We start from the raw sequence: 19,203 nt of genomic DNA on the forward strand, positions 1-19,203 counted from the left end.
TTACCAGAGGAATTAAAGTTTCTTTATTGGCTCTTTTTGTAGTTGTTGAATTTAGTAGTTATAACAAATATATCAGCATTTTCTTTACATTGGAAAAGAACAAATTGAGGAAGAAAGCATAAAAGAAAAAAAAAAGAACAAGCTTAATTCCACTCTACATCAAGACTGTGCAATCTGTAATTTTATATATATTTATATATTTTCATCACTTGAAGCCCCCTTTGGCATTAGACGAAGATGAGTAAAGTAAAGAGGAAGCAGAGAAGCTTGAATTATTGCTTTTTGGGTACCAACTTTGAATTGCTTCTGTCTTTGATGATGAAGTTGCAGCAACTCCATTAATACTAATTGAGTTCTTGATTTCTGTGTTTGCTGCTGGTGATGAACCTTTAAGTAACATATCAACTTTTGCATACTCCTCCCTTTCATGTTTGATCTCTTTAAGCATTGCAGCAACATCTTTCATGGTTGGTCTTTCATCAGGAGAGGAATTAACACATAATAAGGCTATGCCTAATGCTTGCATCATTTCTTCAATTTCAGCCTCTGGTCTAGATAATAGGCAAGGGTCTAGCACTTCAACGCCTCCCTTCTTTTCTCTAACCCAATCCACTACATGTAGTCCTTCTGGTATTGTTGGATCAATTGGCTGCTTGCCTGTTAAAACTTCCAATACCACCACTCCGTAGCTATAAACATCGCTTTTCTCTGTAATCTTCATCATGTAACCATATTCTGAATAGAACAGCAATGTCAGTTCACATGTCTTAAAAAAAATACTGCAACTGAATTACAAGAATTGAACTTGGATTAGTATAAAGTAAAATAAACTAGAAGGGAATTTGAATAGTTTGGTGTAGATGGATAGTATGCATTTACCAGGAGCAATATATCCATAAGAGCCTGCAACTGTATTGGATGACCGAGCGAAATCACCATCATCGACAAGCTTAGCAAGGCCAAAATCTGCAATATAAGGCTCAAATTCAAGGCCAATAAGGATGTTGTTGGCTTTGATATCTCTATGAACAATTGGAGGAACACAATCATGGTGCAAATAAGAAAGGCCTTGTGCTGCTCCCAACAGAATTTGATACCTGAGTTCCCATTCCAATGCATTTCCTGTTCTTTCATGTAGGAGACTACCTAAGCTTCCGTTCGGCATATAATCGTACATTAACAATCTTGTACTTCTATTCCAACAACAGCCCAAGAACCTAACAATGTTCTTGTGCCTAATAGTACCGAGTGTTTTCACTTCTGCTGAGAAAGAATCGCGAATGCCACTTTTTTCATCATTGCATCCATTATCGGCTGCCATTGTATTAGGCCAAAGCTTCTTCACAGCAATGACTTCACCATTTTCCATATCAGCACGATAAACAATACCAGAACACCCTTTTCCAATTACATTGGAATCCACCAAGCTTCTCAGAACTTGATCAACAGAGAAATTCAACTTTTGAAATGGAGTGAATTGCCAAGGCCATGAATCTCCCAATTCGGACTCATCATCATCTCTAATGGTTCTTCTTGCACGAATAATTGCAATTGTCCCCATAATCACCATAGCCACTGTCAATGTGATAAGCAAAGCAATTGCTAGCTTAAGCTTTCGTGACTGCCTTATGTCATCTCCATTTCTTGACAGTCCTGTGCTGCCTGCATCACTCAAGAAACATGAGTCCTTGATGGAAGAACATAGACCTGGGTTTCCTGATAAATCTTCTGGCGGTAGCTGTCTAAACAGCTTATTATCAGGAAGATAGCCAGTGAGGTTATTGAAAGATACATTGAGAGAAACAAGATTGCCAAGGCCTGCAAGAGGACTTAAATTTCCTTCAAGCTTGTTATGTGAGATGTCCAATATAGAAAGCTTAGTGAGTGCAGACATCTCAGGTGGAATTGGCCCTGTAAGTCCATTATAACTGAGATTGAGAGCAATATCAAGGGCTTCTAGATGACCCAATTCCATCGGAATGCTGCCAGTGAGTTCATTGTCGCTTAGGTCAAGCAATTGAAGACTTGAAAAAAGGCCAAGAGACGAAGGTATTGATCCAGAGAACAAATTCCTGCTTAGAATGAGCTTGTTGAGTGAAACAAGGCGGCCCAAGCTTGCTGGTATTTCACCTTCAAATTGATTAGCTGAAACATCTAAGACTTGAAGGCCATTCAGAGATGACAATGCATTTGGCAGGGGACCCTGTATAGTGTTATTGCTAAGGTCTATCATTTGCAATTCCGTGCAGCTTCCTATTTCATCAGGAACCAGACCAGAAAGGCGATTGGTGGATAAATCAAGAAAATTCAAGTTCTTAAGATCCCCAATCTCTTTAGGAATGCCACCAGCAATCCTGTTGTTACCAAGCCTTAGCCTGATAAGAGAGCTGCAATTACCAATCTCTGGTGGTACAGAACCAGAAATGTCATTAGATATTAAAAGAAGTTTAGTGAGGTTTCGAAGCTGAAACAGGCCAGGAGGGATAATTCCAGTAAGTGAATTATGAGACAAGTCTAGTGCTTGAAGGTTACTGCATTTAGACAAACTAGAGGGAATGCTTCCTTCAAGTTGGTTTGCCCAAGCAAAAAACACATTAAGCTTTGACAACTTCCCAAGCTCAGGTGGGATTAAACCTGAGATCTGATTTGTGTCAAGTTGCAATTGCAAAAGGTTTGTAGCATTAGAAAGATTGGAGGGAATTGAACCAGACACATTATTATCACTAATCATAAACTCTTCAAGCTCCAAAAGACCACCTATAGAAGAAGGTATAGTCCCAGATAAAGAATTCAAAGACAAATCAATCATTTTCAATTTACTACAATTTCCAATCTCTTCTGGAATGACTCCAACAAGACTATTTTGCCATAACAACAACTGTTCAAGCTTTCCAAGCTTACCAATCTCCGGCGGAATCGAACCAGAGAGACTATTTTCATAAAGAAACAAATCTACAAGTTCAGAACAATTACCAATATCAGGAGGAACCTCACCAGAAAGCATTGTAGTATAGATGGACAGTGTTTGCAGCTTACTTAGTTTACCCAATGAAACAGGCAAAGAACCTGAAACTCTTGTATCAGCTAATCCCAAAACTGTCAAGTTCCTGCAATTTCCAAGCTCATCAGGAATTTTGCCAATAATGTCTTTATTTCCTCCAGCTCTAAGAACTTCAAGACTTAACAACTTGCCTAGCTCTGTTGGAATGTACCCACTCAACCGATTATCATAAAGAAGCAGATTTTTGAGGCCAATGCAATTAGTTAACTCAACTGGGATTTTTCCAGTTAACTGATTAGAATTCAAAATCAAGTCTTGAAGATTTTTAAGCTGGCCAATGCTTCTTGGAATATTTCCGACAAGACTATTAGAGCTGAGGTCGATTACAGTAAGCGAAACACAGTCTCCAATATCAAGAGGCATAGTTCCAGTGATATTAGCATCAGAAATGACAAGTTTATTAAGAAAAAGAAAAGAAGAAAGATTTGATGGTAAAGGAAGCTGGAGAGGAATAGACTGAATATCTATTTCAGAAACAAAACCTTGAGGAGAACACTTTATGAAGGTCCAATTACATGGGGAAGAATCAAGATTGTTCCAGCTAGAGAAAGAAGGTGGCGGCAGTGAATTGTTATTAGAAGAATGTAACCAAGAAAAAAGAATAGATGCTTCATGGTTTGGTGCAGCCAGAGAAGGAGGTGATAGAAAAAGAAGATTAATTAAGATAGAAAATGATAACAAAGAATAAGAAGAAGAAGAAGAAGAAGAGAAGAGGATTTGCCTTGAACAAGGCATAATCGACATTTGCATCAATTTCCAAAACTTTCTTCTCGGATTTGCATAATTGGTTTTTGCTTCTCTCTCTTTCTCTCTCTTGCTTGCTTTGAACACAAAACTCAAACAAGTAGTATAGTGTTTAGTACCTTACCTAGAAATACAAAGAAAAGCGCAAACAAAACCAAAAGAAATATTATAGATAATAAATTAATTAATCTTTCAAAAAAAAAAAAAAACAATGCATAGAGATCAACAAAACTGCACCACCTCCACCACCACCACCACCACCACCATCCCACACCTTCACCTAGGATCCTCCTCTGTCTGTTTTTCTTGATATATAAAATAATGGATGGTGGGTTCACACACTACCATTAGAGAGAGAACTGAGAAGCACCACCACATGTATATAAATGAGTTATTTTTGTACATATATATTCTTTTTCTTTTTTCTTTATAACTATAGATAATTGTTTAATTTGATGCCTCAGCAGAAAATCAGGTTGGTCTTACATATTTAATTCTAATTTTTGACTCTATTATATAATATTTATATGGTACTAAAGAAAAGGGAGTGTGAGTGAGAGCAGGTAGCAGTAGCACTATCTCCAATTCAGTGTCTTGCTCTCTCCATTATAGCTGTCTCTAGTATTTTTTTATACGAAGAAACAGACAATGGGCTTACCCTGTTGCTCATTTAAGGTTCTTGGTTTTTACTGGGTTCAGTTACTGTTCCTCTTGCCCTCTTTTCAAGTGCCAACTTAATTAATCAATATATACTTATCCACCCTCCCTCGATAGTATATGACTCCGTTTCTATATCAAATCAATAATTAAGTATTGTTTAAAAAAAAGGGTCGAAATTTAGCATGTTGGTAGATCCTGTATATACCATATGTATGGCGATAAACTTAAATTAATTGCTATATATATATATATATATCGATTAGCTTCTTATTGACTAAAATTATAAATCTTTAATATTTTTCTTTTCTATGAATTCTTTAATTTTAGCGTGGATAATGTCTCTCGATTGAACTTGAGAGATGGCCAAAATGCACTAAGCAAGATTTAAAAAATAAAAAAATAAAAAAATTGGACATTTATAATTGGAAAGAGTTGTGTCTTTTGTTTATTTATTCTGTTCATTTTTTTGGTTCTACCAATTCTGATTGCACAGAAAGAAAGGTGGAATGGTATATAAAGAAAGTGCTTTAATTGCTGGATTTTGTCAGCAGGGGTCACAACTTCCATGTCTAAAATAAGCAGAATTTAGGACAATGGAGAGCTGGAGTTTAGCTGTTCTTGACAATTATATTAGCAACAATTGAAACTTTTGCTTTGAATTGGAATTTAAAATTGCCTTATTAAGCATTTCCACAAAATCAAAATTACATTACTTAATTGCCTTGTTTAGTCAAGCATAACATTTGATATTATACATCAAATTTAAAATTTCTAAAATAAAAAATCTAAAAAATTTAATTATTCTGTTTATATAAATTAAATACCCTGAATAGTTTAAAAATTAAGACAGATTTGAATTGAACAAACCATTTCTATAAAATCAAATGTATACAAAAACCATGGATAGAAAGAAATAGTCAAGAATCCAAATCGAAACTAATTTTGTATCTGAAAAATAAAAATAATGCAACCAGTTACATATATATAAATAAAAAAAATAACGATTCAATTGGAAACTATGCTCAAAAGGAAAATTAAATTAAAAATAATAATTTTCAAAAAGTTCCCGACCGTTTTCCCCAGAGGCTTTTGTTATTTTTTCCTATTACAAGCAAATTACAAGATCTTTTTCTATTTAAAACATCTTGGACCACCCAATTATTTCCTTTTGTGTGTCAATATTCTTCTATAAATATACTTTATATATACATATATCATACTAAATTCATATGATTTGAAATAGTGAGGCAAAAAGTTAAGCACACAGTGTCACAATATGCCCTGCCTGCCTTCCTTATTTTGAACAATTTGCTTAATTTATTTTGAAGAAATTGGTTTTTTAGTTCCTTTTTTTTTTGGTTAAAAAGAAAATATATGTATATTTATATAATATTAGACTATCTCTAAGTTAAATTATATGATATAATATTTAAATTTCATGTGGCTTAATTCCAAAAAAAAAAAAAAAAAAAATTTCACGTGGCTTATGATTGTAAATTTGTAACTAATTGCAATTAATTAAATTAACTATAATTTAAAAACCACATAGCGTGCAGTTATTTTCAAGCACCAGGAGTTTGATAGGAAGTCTTGTGACATTTCCTGACTGTTTGTACATGCTAACCTTATCATCCTTCTAAGTTCTAACTTAAACCCAAAGTAACTAAGCAATGCTCAAGATGATGCCACCTCACACTATACATCACTTCCTCCTCAAGCTACCATTACCTTGGCATGCTTAATAATGTTTTTTTTTTTTTTGGATATTAAACCTTATAATGTTTAATATACATTTTCTAGGGAAAAAAAGAGAGAAAATTTTAATTTATTTATATACTTTTAAATTTATAATTAAATATTAAATACCTTTTATTTTCCTTCTTAAAAATTTTTGTTAAATAAAAAAAATATATTTTATGTATTCTAATTTATCCATTCACACGGTGTATTAAAACAATAGGGTTAGAATTTTTATTAAATATTTTGAGCTGACAAAACATGTATGACATATGGTAGAGGGTATCCATCGATTGAAGAGATTAATTGGGTGTAGATCACCGTTAGATCCAATGTTATTTTTTCTGTGTTTAATAGTTATTCAATAAATTACAAAAGAAGCTCCAAAATTTCTAACAGGGTTTACATGTTTAATTACGTTAATATCTGAAAAAAAAATTTGTATTTTATATTAATATTGTGTTATTTCGGTTCATTAATCTTCTAATAATAATAATAATAATAATAATAATAATAATAATAAAGAATCGCTGCATTTTAAAGTGTATGAAGGTAAGGTGTGTACTGATTTTTTTTTTCTTTAAATACTCAAACAATTTACGAGAACAATCCAGTCATCAACAAACTATTCAATTTAATGACGGTCCATGCTATGATTTAAGTTAGTCATTTTTTATTGGATAGTCAAAAGTTAATGCCAGATATACCCATACCCCATCTTTATAAATGTAGTTCCTATTAGAATATGTTTCATTCCATGTTTTAGTGCCTCATGCATAGGTATTGAAGCATATTAGGTATTTTTGGATATTTGATTTGCTTTGACTTGTTTATTATGGGTTGATGTATAAATTAATGAATCTAAACTATATAATAATAATAATAAAATTATTATTCATAACACATATAAATTTAAGTATTTAGATACGTTTGTTGAAAAAAAAATTCTTTTACGTATTATATTAAACATATTTGATAATAGATATTTACAAATATTTCATATATCAACTTTGATTAAAAATAAAACAGTACTTCTACAATGGATAGAATAACGATTCCAATAAATATTATTTTGGTGACATTATTACACCTTGTTAAAGAATATAAGAGATAGAAAATCAAACTCTGGTATGGTCCCAGTTACGAGGGTTCCCTAGCCACATGATTGCTACACTTTAGTTTTTGATCGTAGTCAAAAAATTCTATTACATAGAGGAGTTGGTTTGGTTGGTATGTATAGCTAAAATTCCTGTAAGAGACCTTATCTACAAGGGCAAGACCTATAATAATAGAGGTAAGAGGCAAGTAGAACTGTAGAAGTTTTGTTGACTATGATGATGAAGTAAAGTGTAGCAATCCTGTGGCCAGGGAACTCCCAAAAGTGGGGCCAAAGTACAAAATGGGTCAATCTTACATTCCCATAATCATAAAAAGAAAGGGAAAAAGATAAACAAAACAAGGCATATACATTGTCTCAATTTATAACCTATAGTGTGAAATTATAATTAGAATAAGGACTTTTGGGCACTAAGTGGATTGAGTAGAGAAATAATAACAATAATAATAATAATAATAATTAAATAAAAGAGCACATCCCTGATTTTGAGGCCATATCACGTGAGGATTGGAATCCAGATTTTGCAACCAAAAAGTCTTTAAACAATTACTATTATAATGCTTTAAATAAACAATAATAATAATAATTATTATTATAATGTCCCATGTAGGACTTAATTAAATAGAACTTTAGGACCATAAAGGACCAAAAAAAATTAAAGTTAAACGGCGCTGCTTATGTTATAGCCCCCTATTTTAAGGGTCGTGGCATTGGGAATTTCCCCAATGGAATCTATACACGTTTTTGTTTCTGTCACAAGCAGAATACAATCAATCCCAACCAAAGAAGCTTAGCTTACTCATACACCACCTTTAGCTTTTAAAATTTGAAACAAAAATTGTATAGGACAGGTTTAAATTTTTTACTTCTGAGGGCCAAGTCACAGCCGTTGGATCTTTGATTATTTTCCTGATCAATGGTCAAGATTGAGGAATAATTGAGATAGAAAATATTGGAAGCAGTATTTGTAAAAGTGTTCCAAAGTAAGTTGAATACAACACAATTAAATGAAGTGTCATGTGTTATATTACTCCTTCCATCCAATCTAATTTGTTGTTGATGGGAAAAGTAATTAAATAATCTAAATTATAAATAAAATATCCCTTAATTTAATTAAATCATAATTTATTTTACTTAATTACTTTAATTTCAATAATTCTCTCTCTATGGATCTTCCGTTAAAATTAAAAGTGAGACAAAGAGAAGTAAAGATAATTGAAAAAATAATTAATAATCATTGATCTTCTCGAAAGATAATTTTATAAAATCAAATTCATTCAACAACCCTACGAGTTATAAAAAATTGCAAATCATCCGACATATTAGTCTTATTTTGTACTAAGGCCCACTATAGCCTTCCAATTGGGCCTTTTATCAAGGATAGAATTGGACCTTTAAGGTTTAGGTTGGAAAAATTTAACAACAACAAGTCCACAACTCTAAGTGCGAGTGACCCTTTTTTTTTTTTTTGACAAAAATGTGAATGGATCTCTTAATACCCTAGAAGTGGCTAATTGCCAACTGCAAATGCTAAATGGGCTTATACTCAAGTTTGAAAGCAACCTATTTTGTTCTAAGGCCCACTATTATTGTTTGAGAAAATATAGATCACAATTTATAGAATTAATAAATTTTATCATGGTTTCCATCTCACCATTTTGAAAGAAAAAGAAATATTACTTCATTTATTATTATTAATAATGAAACTTAATAGTGTGATTTTTCCATTTTATTATCTTTCATTACATATGAAATTTAAATAACTTAATTTTTTTAATTTTAATGTAAAAAAGGCTAGTAAAGAAAAACTCAAAATGGAATAAACAAATTAAATTACCTCGATTTATTAATCTGAATCTTTGTTGTAAATAGTTGGATTTTGGTTTCGTTTCTGAAACTAATTGAATTTTTGCATTCTCAAAAAGAAAAAAGAAATAAAATCCAATTTTTGACATTAATTGGGTGCATTTTAATCGGAGTAAGGCCCAGATTGCTGCAACAGAGGCAAAGACAAATGGGGTTACCAATTTGTGGGGCCGAGATAACCAAAAAAAAAAAAAAAAAAAACTAAAAGGTAATGCATGGAAAGCGTTTGTTATGTAAGAAGCTGCAGCAATTTTGTGATAGCAAGTTAGCAACTGTCACTTCAATTTCAGAGCTATGCATTAGAGATTCAAGCACACAAGAAATTAAGTAGTCTCCACTCTTGTGACTCAAGAGTGCGTCTTCACATGGAAACAGCACAATCAAAGCTTAAAAGGCGGGAGACTATCATGGAAGCCTAATCGTAATTTTACCAAAACAGTATCACAGTAATTACGATTAAATTTTAGGTACCAAATAGTAATTCTCACATGGAGAGGGAGCTCAACTTCCTAGCTAAGTTTCCCTCCTGATAAAAGCAGTTGGGATCCTTCTGTTTTTGTCCTTTCTGCTTCCTTTCTTTTAAGTCTTTCTTCGTTGAACCGAAGTTGACGTGTTCAATTACATATATCTCCCTACATTCTCACCGTACTGAAAACTGTAAAAGAGGGATGATAATTAATGCCATCAACAATTTCCAACAAAAAGAAGAATTATCTTTGGCTATTAATTCTTCTCATGCCTTTTCTGTTCCCAAAGAAAAAGGGAATCTACGAGTTCAATTACTACTGGTCCATGAATCATTTTTACAGAGGCAGTTTACTAGGGTCATTTTAGGTAATTTATCCACACACTACTTATTCCGTTCTAGGTTTTTATTTACCCCGGGAACCAAACAAGTCCAACATAGTACACACTCGCTTTAGTGCGAAGCACAAAGTCACAGCGATTGTTCAATTTCCTCTCAAATCAAAAGCACTCTATATATACATCTGTCTATCTTCTCTCAAAAGAAGGGAAAAGAACACAGAAAAAGAAAAGAAAGGACTCAGAATATGGCAGCGGCAACGAAAGTGGTGGTTTCTCGTCCGGTCACCTTCGTCACTGGAAACGCTAAGAAGCTGGAAGAGGTCCGCGCCATCATCGGACAGTCTATTCCTCTGCGATCTAAGAAAATTGATCGTAAATGCTCTTTTTTCTCTCTCTCACTCTCTCGTAGTCTTTCTCTGTCTAAAACCTTCTTGGAAATTGACTTGTTTCTGATTTTTCTTGTTTTGGTTTTACAGTCCCTGAACTGCAAGGCGAACCAGAAGCGATTTGCAAAGAAAAAGCTCGTTTGGCTGCTAAAGAGGTCTGTGTATATATATATAATTATAATTGTACGTATATGTGTATTTCTGCGTATATTTAGTGTATATGCACATCTTACGCGCGTGGTTGAGTTTCTTTTATCTGCGAGTCAGTGATGCTTGAATTGTTCGTGTTTATTTAAATTGGAAGGTGAAAGGGCCTGTATTGGTGGAAGACACGTGTCTCTGCTACAATGCTCTAAAGGGACTTCCAGGTACTAATTATTTTGCTACTTTAATCAAATGTTTTTAGAAAATTTCTTTATCTTCTTTCTTTTTAGTGCTTAATTCTTTAACTATACTTTGTTTTTTTCTTTTTTTTTTGATAGTATTAACTATACTTTGTTATGATTATTATTTTGCCTGATTGTTAATGGTTTGCTTGCAGGGCCTTACATGTAAGTTTGTATTCTCTTTTTTATTCCATTCGCGAGGTAAATTCTGTCTTTCTTAAGTTGTGTTCAGGTCCCTTTTTGATTCTAATGTTTTGCATAGAAGGTTGATTGTGAAATTGATTGAATAATTGAAATAGATTTATTTTATGCGGCTTAAACTGATAAAGAAGTTCTTTGTTACTGAAAAGTTTATGTTTGATTTCTGCTTGTTATAATCAAATTATCTTATCAATCTGCTATTCAAAAATCATAGCATTTCGATAGACGTATGAGGCTATATTTGATCTGCTGAAATGGAACATAATGTAATGTGATAGAAGGCATTTCTGGTGTGATGTTTAACTAGAAATGCCTTTGATCACATTGCATTGTCTTCCATTAAAGCTTATCAAACATATGCTAAATGTAAACATGCTTAAGTAGTATTTCTGTTATATGTCTTTGAATTTATTTTAAAAATTTTCTTATATTGTCTCAAAATCGGTACATTCGCCTAGCATGAATAATATAGAAGCGTTTTGCTGTTATCATATGATTTGATATGCAAAAGAAGACCATTTTTATCAGCTTTATTTATAGGTATGTAATCATGCAATTTTATTCTCTTTTTTGTGAACGTCCTATGTCTAATTTTATTGTTTTGATTTGATTGACCCATCTTAATGGGTTGTTAAATTGTGCAGCAAGTGGTTTCTGGAGAAGACTGGTCTTAAAGGTTGTATTCTGTAAAATGTTGTACTTGATGCTTTTTTTTTTCCCTGCATCTGTTAACATGTTCTGCTTTATTTAGGTCTGAACAACTTGTTGGATGCATATGATGATAAATCTGCTTATGCGTTGTGTGTGTTTTCATTTGCACTCGGGCCTGATTCTGAACCAATCACCTTTGAGGGGAAAACTATGGTACGTTTTTATGCTTAGTTTGTTGTTCCTTTGTTTTTCCTATTCAATTCGACCTTAACGTGGATAGGTTTTTGTCTATAATTTTGTTTTAAGGTTAGCAACGATAACTGTAGTTTTCTCAATTTTATATTTTATTCCTTCTGTTCATTGTTTTTTTTTTATGTGTTTTCCCATGTAAAATTGGTAGTGTTTTTCAGTAGCACTGACATAGTATTTGCTTTTTAGGGTAAGATTGTTCCTGCAAGGGGTCCAACAGATTTTGGATGGGATCCGGTCTTTCAGCCTGATGGCTATGAACTAACGTAAGCTATTTGCTTTTGCTTTTCTGTTTGTTAGTACATATCTCATCAAAATTTTACGTTTTTTGAGTTTACAGATTTGCTGAGATGCCAAAGGAGGAAAAGAACAAGATTTCTCACCGCTTTAGGGCTCTTGCATTGGTGAAAGATCATTTTGCTGAAGCTGGATATGTCTTTGAGACTGATGAACCTAATGGGAATGAACAAAATGCATCTGATAAGTCCAAGGAAGATGCAGCTGACAAGAATGAGAATGACAACTCTACACCTGTCAAAAGTAAGTCTGGCTTTGTTTGTGATTCATATCTTTCAAGATTGTTGATCTTTTAGTTGAATGATTGTAGTTGCTGGTTGCTAACAATCTGTAAATCTCATTTATCAGGGAAAATGGAAGATGGTGGGGAGGCTGAAGAGGATGCAGCAAGGAAGAAGAAGCTCAAGGGTGATGATAAGTAGATGTTTTAAGAATAGAAACTACTGATAGTATTGGCAAAAATGTGTACTTTTTACTTGAGAAAGAAGACACTGTGTGTCTATGTAGTCAGTTTTTGGGATTCACTCTTTCTTATGATTGAGAACGGATAGTAGAATTATTATTATATGTAGTCGATATGAACCTTTGGAATTAAGTAATTAGCTGACGTTTTCTTGTTTGTTGATGCTTTTTCTTTACTGTTTTTGTCTTTAATATCCAAGTTTATGCCTGTTTGGATATGGTGTAAAATTTTATCTACAGGCCCAATAATGTAGACCAATTACGTTTCTATGGCATGGGCTCGAAAGTTGTTATTGGTTTTTTCTCCTATTGTGGACTACGGTTTTAAACCACCTGTATCATACTTTCTCATATTATCTACTCTCTGCATCAGTATCACTAAGGGTTGGTTTATTTTCGCTGTAGTTTTTATAATGTGTAATCAGTTGTCAATAGCTGATGAAGTCTGTCCTGCTCTTGTCAACTGCTTAGCGTATGGTGCAACTGTCATATTAATTAAGCTGGTAAATTTGTTATTAGTTGTGCAACCATAATGCTGAAATGGGCTTTTGCTACTTGTAATTTGGGCTTTAAAGCAGTTACTGTTGGTTGCGGTGAATGCCAGAATTTAGCAAACACTTGTGGGATCCAAATACAGAGAACCAGGCAGAGTGAATTAGTTTGCTGCTGCTTTTACTCGTGTTGATTCTTTTGCGGGGCAGTGACTTCGGTTTTTAACTTCTGGATAAAGCATTCTTCTTACTGGAATCTGTGGAGTCGGAATGAGATGTAGAGTTTCATGTAGAACATACCTTGCAATTTTTTGCATATTTCAAGACTTGTTTATACATCCATTTTATCCAAACCATAAATTGTTGCGTTTATAACCAGCAACTTGCACAATAATGTTTAAAAATCTTAAAATTTGATTTCTAATACGATCCTTGATGTGAAAACAGAAGGCCATTCAGATAAGCATCTCAGGATAACATTAATGCTTAAAGTTGAGGATGCTAAGAAAGTGACAGCTGTGGTAATGTTCATATGTACAATATGTCTAATGCATGTGCTTGATGGCTGAAGAATTAAAATTGGACCAGGCAAAGAACTTCTCACATGCCATATGGCCCCAAACTCACATGCAAATTCCAAGCCTTTTCATCATCATCATCGTCATCTTTTACATTAAGTAATGATAGTAAACCTTAATTTTGTTTATTGAATATAATTAATTACTATATTACGTATCTTGTTATCTCATTTGGTTGTGATAAGCTCATAACAATATCAATGACAGATGAATATAAAGTGTGATTATTAATAAAAGTAGTTAGTTGGTTAGTTACTTTAGATCATGTGGATGCTGCAGTTACGCACATGACAGGATAAAAGTACAAAGAGCGAAAAGAACACATGTTGATGTAGCCACAGAAGAAATTAAAGTAAGGAATGTTGCTTCCATTAACACAAGGGAAAAAAATAGCAAAAAAGGTGAAAAAGATAAAAGAGCACAACTGCTATATCAATGCATCATCTATAACAAAGTTCTTTTTTTTTTCCATAAATTGAAATTGAAATCCATGCTATTGCTCTGTATCATCACTAGACAAAAAATTAAAAAAAAAAAAAAAAAACACATATTCATTCAAATCCTATAGACTCAAAAGACTGGACAAACTGAAACATTAGACTCGGAAAAGGCATATGAAAGGTAGTTAGAACTTAGAAGAGAGAGACGTGGGGCAACTGAAAGGGGCAAAAGAAAAAACTTCAAAAAGAAGAACAACGCTTCTGCACCTTGCTCCTAGAAATAATGGTTTTGGGATTTTTGGTTTTGAAACGAAGCAGGCCGAGGTTGAGAAACAACAGACAGACAAGCCAGATTGGTGACATGAAAATATGGGTGTGACAATATGATGATGACATGTGTAAAAAATGTACACTTGCCAATATATTTGGTAATGCAGAAAAGACTGGAAAGAAACAATTGGATGAGAAATAAAAATGCAGATATTAGTTGGCCTATTTTGACCAATTTAATTGATCAAAGTATATTAGCATTCGCGACCTCTGCGGCAGGGCAGAGCACCAGCATTAGCAGTCATCGTTCCAACCATCGCAGAAGACTTGGCACCCAAACTTGAAGCACGAGCATAGCTAGCTGAAGCTCCAGCTCCTGATGGTGTGAAATAAGCACCATTCAGCAGAAGGTCACCCTCTGACCTCCAATTCCAGCCCTTCCATTGGCTTGTAGCTGTGTCCACTCGCTTTGTCACCTGTTTAAAGCAATTTGTCAGCAAACTTTTGCTGTGGGCATGAAGAGCGATAAACTAGAGTCATATGTAATATATACCTCTTTAGCAAAAGGGTTAAATGGTGCATTATATCTGTTGCCTTGACTGTTAATGGTAGGATTTGCACTTCCACCAATTGCATACATCTCCCAGTGAGTATAGTCATTGTTTACCACATGGAAGTAACCATGTCTGCAACTGCATTTTTCATTATTCAAAATCTTTTAAGTTTAGCTTCAACTAGATTGTAATACTAAAGGATTGCATTTTTTTCAAGTGATTACACTAATACGAAACGTTAATTTGATTGTTACCGTGGCATTCTCTGAATGAGTCCCTCTCCAAAATGGTTGTAGGCGATTGTCACTTGCATTTGCTTATCTCTTGTGTAGGAATCACTGTGGCCCAAGAGCATAACCTGTATTTAATTAATTGCAATCGACAGACTTATTAGCTTTTACTAGTAAATGAGGAAGCAAAATTGTTAAAGACGCGTAAAAAAAAGGAAGGATACACACCTCATTATGGTGGGTGAAGTGGTTGTTGGAAATAGTAATGGCAGTTGAACCCATGACAGCATCAACTAGGCCATCAGCGCAATGTGAAAGCGAATTGTGGTCAACCCAAATGTGGCTTGATCCAAAAATAGAAATAGCATCACCGTCAGCCATTGTCCTCCAACCAAAGTGACTCGGCGAACTCCTAACCATAGCATTACCAGTGGGCTTACAGTCATGAATGTGGAGACCATGAATTATCACATTGGTAACAAATTGGATGGTGATGCAAGCTCCATTAGCAATGTGGACATTGACCCCACGGCCATCAATAGTCTTGAAGCTGTTCATGATAAGTTCCTGCTTCAATTGAATCACCATGTCCCTTTTGAACACAATCCATAAAGGTTCATCCTGGATAACAGCATGGCGCAAAGTTCCAGGCTTTGGGTTAACAGGGTCATCATCACCAGCATCAGTAACAACGTAAAAACGACCATCACGGCCTCCGATTGCATTTCTTCCAAAACCAATGCCACACTCAGCAAGGCGCTTGCGGTTTTTCTGCCAGTTGGGGTCACAACGCCAGCAATCATCAATTGGATTGCCTGTTCCACATGAGAAATACCCCAGCTGTCTTCTTTCAGTGCTGTTGCGGATGCTCCTGCCAATGTGAAAAATTGCTGGAATTAGTTAATCAAGGTCTTAAAATTTCACCATTTGGATCAATTAATACCTACAGGCAAGAGTAATAATCCTAGCCATATGATATGTCGGTGACGGTGGGTTAACTAGTCACTTCTTTAGATTCTAACAAAGGATGCTAATGGAAGCTGACATTTTGTCATTTAGCGAGAACCAGAGTTTTAACGGATAGAAATCCACTTGAATTGGTTTCTACTTTTTAGTATAGAAAGCAAAAAAATCATGGTTCTGTCTTTTTTCTGTTACTTGGCCACACACGGTCGAAGCTGCCACATCCAAAAAAATGCAAAATCACTAAACAAGATTTCACACTATCTATCCTACCTTCAACTGACGAAAATATACCCAGCCTGACTTGATTAGGGAAAGGAATATTTTAACAACCCTATTTAACCACTCAAATACTAAAATAAATGCTAGGGGTTCTCTAAATCAGTCATAACATTTATAGAGCTTACACAAAGAAACAATTGTGTACTAATTGCCCATTACGCGTGCGTTTACTGCTTGATAAAGAAAGAATTACGTCCACACAGCACGGATCTCACTACCAATGTACCAGAATTAGTAAAGAGGGTAAAGAACAAAAAAAAAAAAAAAAAAAAAGCAAATTTCACAAAAAGAGAAGGACAAGAAAGGGAATTTGAAAACCCAATGCAGATCCTTCAATAATATTCCAGCAACGACAACAACAGAATTAGTAAGTTGATTTTAATAAAAAGGGGTCAGTTTGGCAGCTCTTATACCAGATAGGCAGTGACAAAATTAATGCCACCTCCCTAAAAACAACTACCCCTAACCACCAAATCCTCCCCTGATACTGTTAGCTAAACCAGTGATATTTTTCAGGTACCAGTAAGAAAAAGATACACATACATCTCTACCATGGCAACCACCTCTTCCGGATCATCAACTGCATGCTCATTTTTCCAGATCTCAGTGTCTTCACCGGAACTGAAAATGGAAAAATCAAGAAAAAATTATTCATTCATATTATTAAATGAACAAAATTAAAAGGGTCACGTGCCGGGACCCATGCGGCTAGTAGAGGTCAGGGGAGAGAGAGACAAAAGTACAATGCCGGGTATTGTGTGTGCAGTGCTCAAGGCCAATCGCCATCCAGTAAAAACTGTTTAACGGCCAATTTTTTGAGGAGAGAGAAAAATCAACTACATCGAGGCGCCCCGTCGGCGAGGAAAATATTGAATGACTAAACTAACCCCACGTGTTTTTGCTCTTTGCACTTTTTCAGTGGGGAATACATGGAATAAGTGCATTTTATGTGAGGGTAGATATTGAAATTAACAGAAGAATCCAAAGAACTGACAATAACGGAACTAACGATCCAGATCTAAAGATGCAGAGATCTCAACGGTCGAGATTCTTAAAGACGGTTATTTTGATAAAAAAGAGATACTCTACTGAATATCCAACGGTTAAACTAAAGATACTAGATAAAACCAACGGTCGAGATTGTTTTGGATAATAATTAGTGGAAAAGGCATTCAGTGAAGTTAAACGTTGCGAGTAGTTTGTCCTTTTATTACCTCGCCGCCATTGATGAGTTTTTTGAGCTCTGCTTCCACTCTGTTTCTACATTCCTGAAAAAAAAAATACAATTAACCAGAAGATTAAGAAATTAGAAAATGTAATTGTTGAGCAGAACAAATATTCAGTAAAACCATTCTCTCTGTGGTATGTCTCTGAGACTCTGACAACTTATTAAAAGCCATGTGAGCTCTCGTTAATAAATGAAGAACAGCCACTCTTGAAAGCTCCACGAGAAAAGGCTATTAATGGAGCCGACGAGAAGGAACAAACAGTAAAGAAGATGCAGAAACCCATAATTCTTTCTATTTGAATATTATTTTCGCTAAAGTTCACCTAAATATCAAAGAATGTAGCAATTTTCTACGCAAAACATGAACTATATCAATGAGAGAAAACAAAGTAACTAACAACTAACACAAAAGCAAGGCTAGAAAGCTTATGAAAGCCGCATTATGCAGCCAAATATTTGAGTAAGAAGTTCATTCAAAGCAAATAATTTAGTTAAAAAATTTTATCTGCAATATCAAATGTTAAAAGAATAAAGTCCTCCTAGGAAAATATTAAGAAGTAAAACCGAAAACAGAGGAAGCTCAGTTTCTCTTCACACGAAAGCCGATATACACAGACAAAAAAAAGAAAAAAAAAACGCAGTCAAGAAACAAATCGCAGTCATTATTCGAAATTCTACAAAGAAAAAGGTATATATTTCTGGAAATGCAAAATATTACCTTATACGACCAGAGATCCCGTCGTTCCGAACAGTTGCTGCGACTCCGGTAAACATCACCACAAGCACCGCCGCACATACACAAATACGCCACTTGTAAGTCACCGCCATTGTCATTTCCTCTCTCTATTTTTCTTTTGCTCTGTTGTCTTGTTTTGGATATTGCAGAGAAAGAAAAGGGAAAATGCAGAGAGGACAGAAGGAACAGGTATGGAGTCGGAGAAGAGAGCTGGAACAAACCGACCTTTTTATAGAGCCAAACAAGAGTACAAAACAGCAGCCAACGTATTTTAACGCCGTTAATTAAGCTTTTTTGCTTTTTTTTTTTTTTTTCTCTTTTTCCTGTTTTTGGTCAGAGGTTAGTGGTTAGGTTTAAATTAACCTAACCCAACATTCGTCAACACTCAACCCCGACTCCCCGTCCTCTTCACCGGTAACCTTTCGCTCCTCACTCCCTCACTGTAATTATTCAGTTACCAATTTACCATAACTAACCTTAACGATTTAACGGTAGGTGTGCCACGTCAATAATTCCTTACAAGAGAGAGCAGATGTCACGATTTCCTGCCGGTTCTGTGGTAAAACGGATAAAGGTAATTTGCACGTACAAATAAATTCCGAGAAAATGCCTTTTTTTTTTTTTTTTCCTTGGCTTTTCTCCTTGGTTATTTTATTTTCCCAGGCGCCAATCACGGCATTAAAGGCCTTTGACCTTCCAGACTGGTTTTGAATTTTGATGTTTTTACCATGAATAATTTCAATTATTATTTCAGATAACAATAATCTATATCAGCGAGGAAAAATAAAATTACTCTTTTGATGAAAA

At 34.4% G+C, this 19,203-nt stretch overlaps 3 protein-coding genes across 3 annotated transcripts; 1 reads left to right on the forward strand and 2 right to left on the reverse strand.

Annotated features, from left to right (window-relative positions):
- LOC105638470 (Leucine-rich repeat receptor-like protein kinase family protein) lies at nucleotides 1-3,948 on the reverse strand. The gene is made up of 2 exons (XM_012222281.4): nucleotides 880-3,948; nucleotides 1-735 (listed from the first exon to the last, which is right to left on the reverse strand). Exons 1-2 carry the CDS (start codon nucleotides 3,809-3,811, stop codon nucleotides 206-208), a joined length of 3,462 nt encoding a protein of 1,153 aa, XP_012077671.1. The 5' UTR covers nucleotides 3,812-3,948; the 3' UTR covers nucleotides 1-205.
- A 6,163-nt stretch (nucleotides 3,949-10,111) lies between these two features.
- LOC105638469 (Inosine triphosphate pyrophosphatase family protein) lies at nucleotides 10,112-12,781 on the forward strand. The gene is made up of 9 exons (XM_012222280.3): nucleotides 10,112-10,364; nucleotides 10,469-10,533; nucleotides 10,683-10,746; nucleotides 10,920-10,929; nucleotides 11,610-11,641; nucleotides 11,717-11,829; nucleotides 12,055-12,131; nucleotides 12,206-12,405; nucleotides 12,511-12,781. The coding sequence occupies exons 1-9, from the start codon at nucleotides 10,238-10,240 to the stop codon at nucleotides 12,582-12,584; spliced, it is 762 nt and encodes a 253-aa protein (XP_012077670.1). The 5' UTR covers nucleotides 10,112-10,237; the 3' UTR covers nucleotides 12,585-12,781.
- Nucleotides 12,782-14,541: 1,760 nt separating this feature from the next.
- On the reverse strand, nucleotides 14,542-18,605 carry LOC105638468 (putative pectate lyase 8). The gene is made up of 7 exons (XM_012222279.4): nucleotides 18,379-18,605; nucleotides 17,647-17,700; nucleotides 16,976-17,053; nucleotides 15,416-16,058; nucleotides 15,212-15,315; nucleotides 14,957-15,095; nucleotides 14,542-14,879 (listed from the first exon to the last, which is right to left on the reverse strand). The coding sequence occupies exons 1-7, from the start codon at nucleotides 18,492-18,494 to the stop codon at nucleotides 14,658-14,660; spliced, it is 1,356 nt and encodes a 451-aa protein (XP_012077669.1). The 5' UTR covers nucleotides 18,495-18,605; the 3' UTR covers nucleotides 14,542-14,657.
- Between the last annotated feature and the right edge of the window lie 598 nt (nucleotides 18,606-19,203).

Source organism: Jatropha curcas, chromosome 7, assembly GCF_041381405.1.
Source record: "Jatropha curcas cultivar XTBG-Jc1 chromosome 7, XTBG_Jcur_1.0, whole genome shotgun sequence".
NCBI lineage: Eukaryota > Viridiplantae > Streptophyta > Magnoliopsida > Malpighiales > Euphorbiaceae > Jatropha > Jatropha curcas.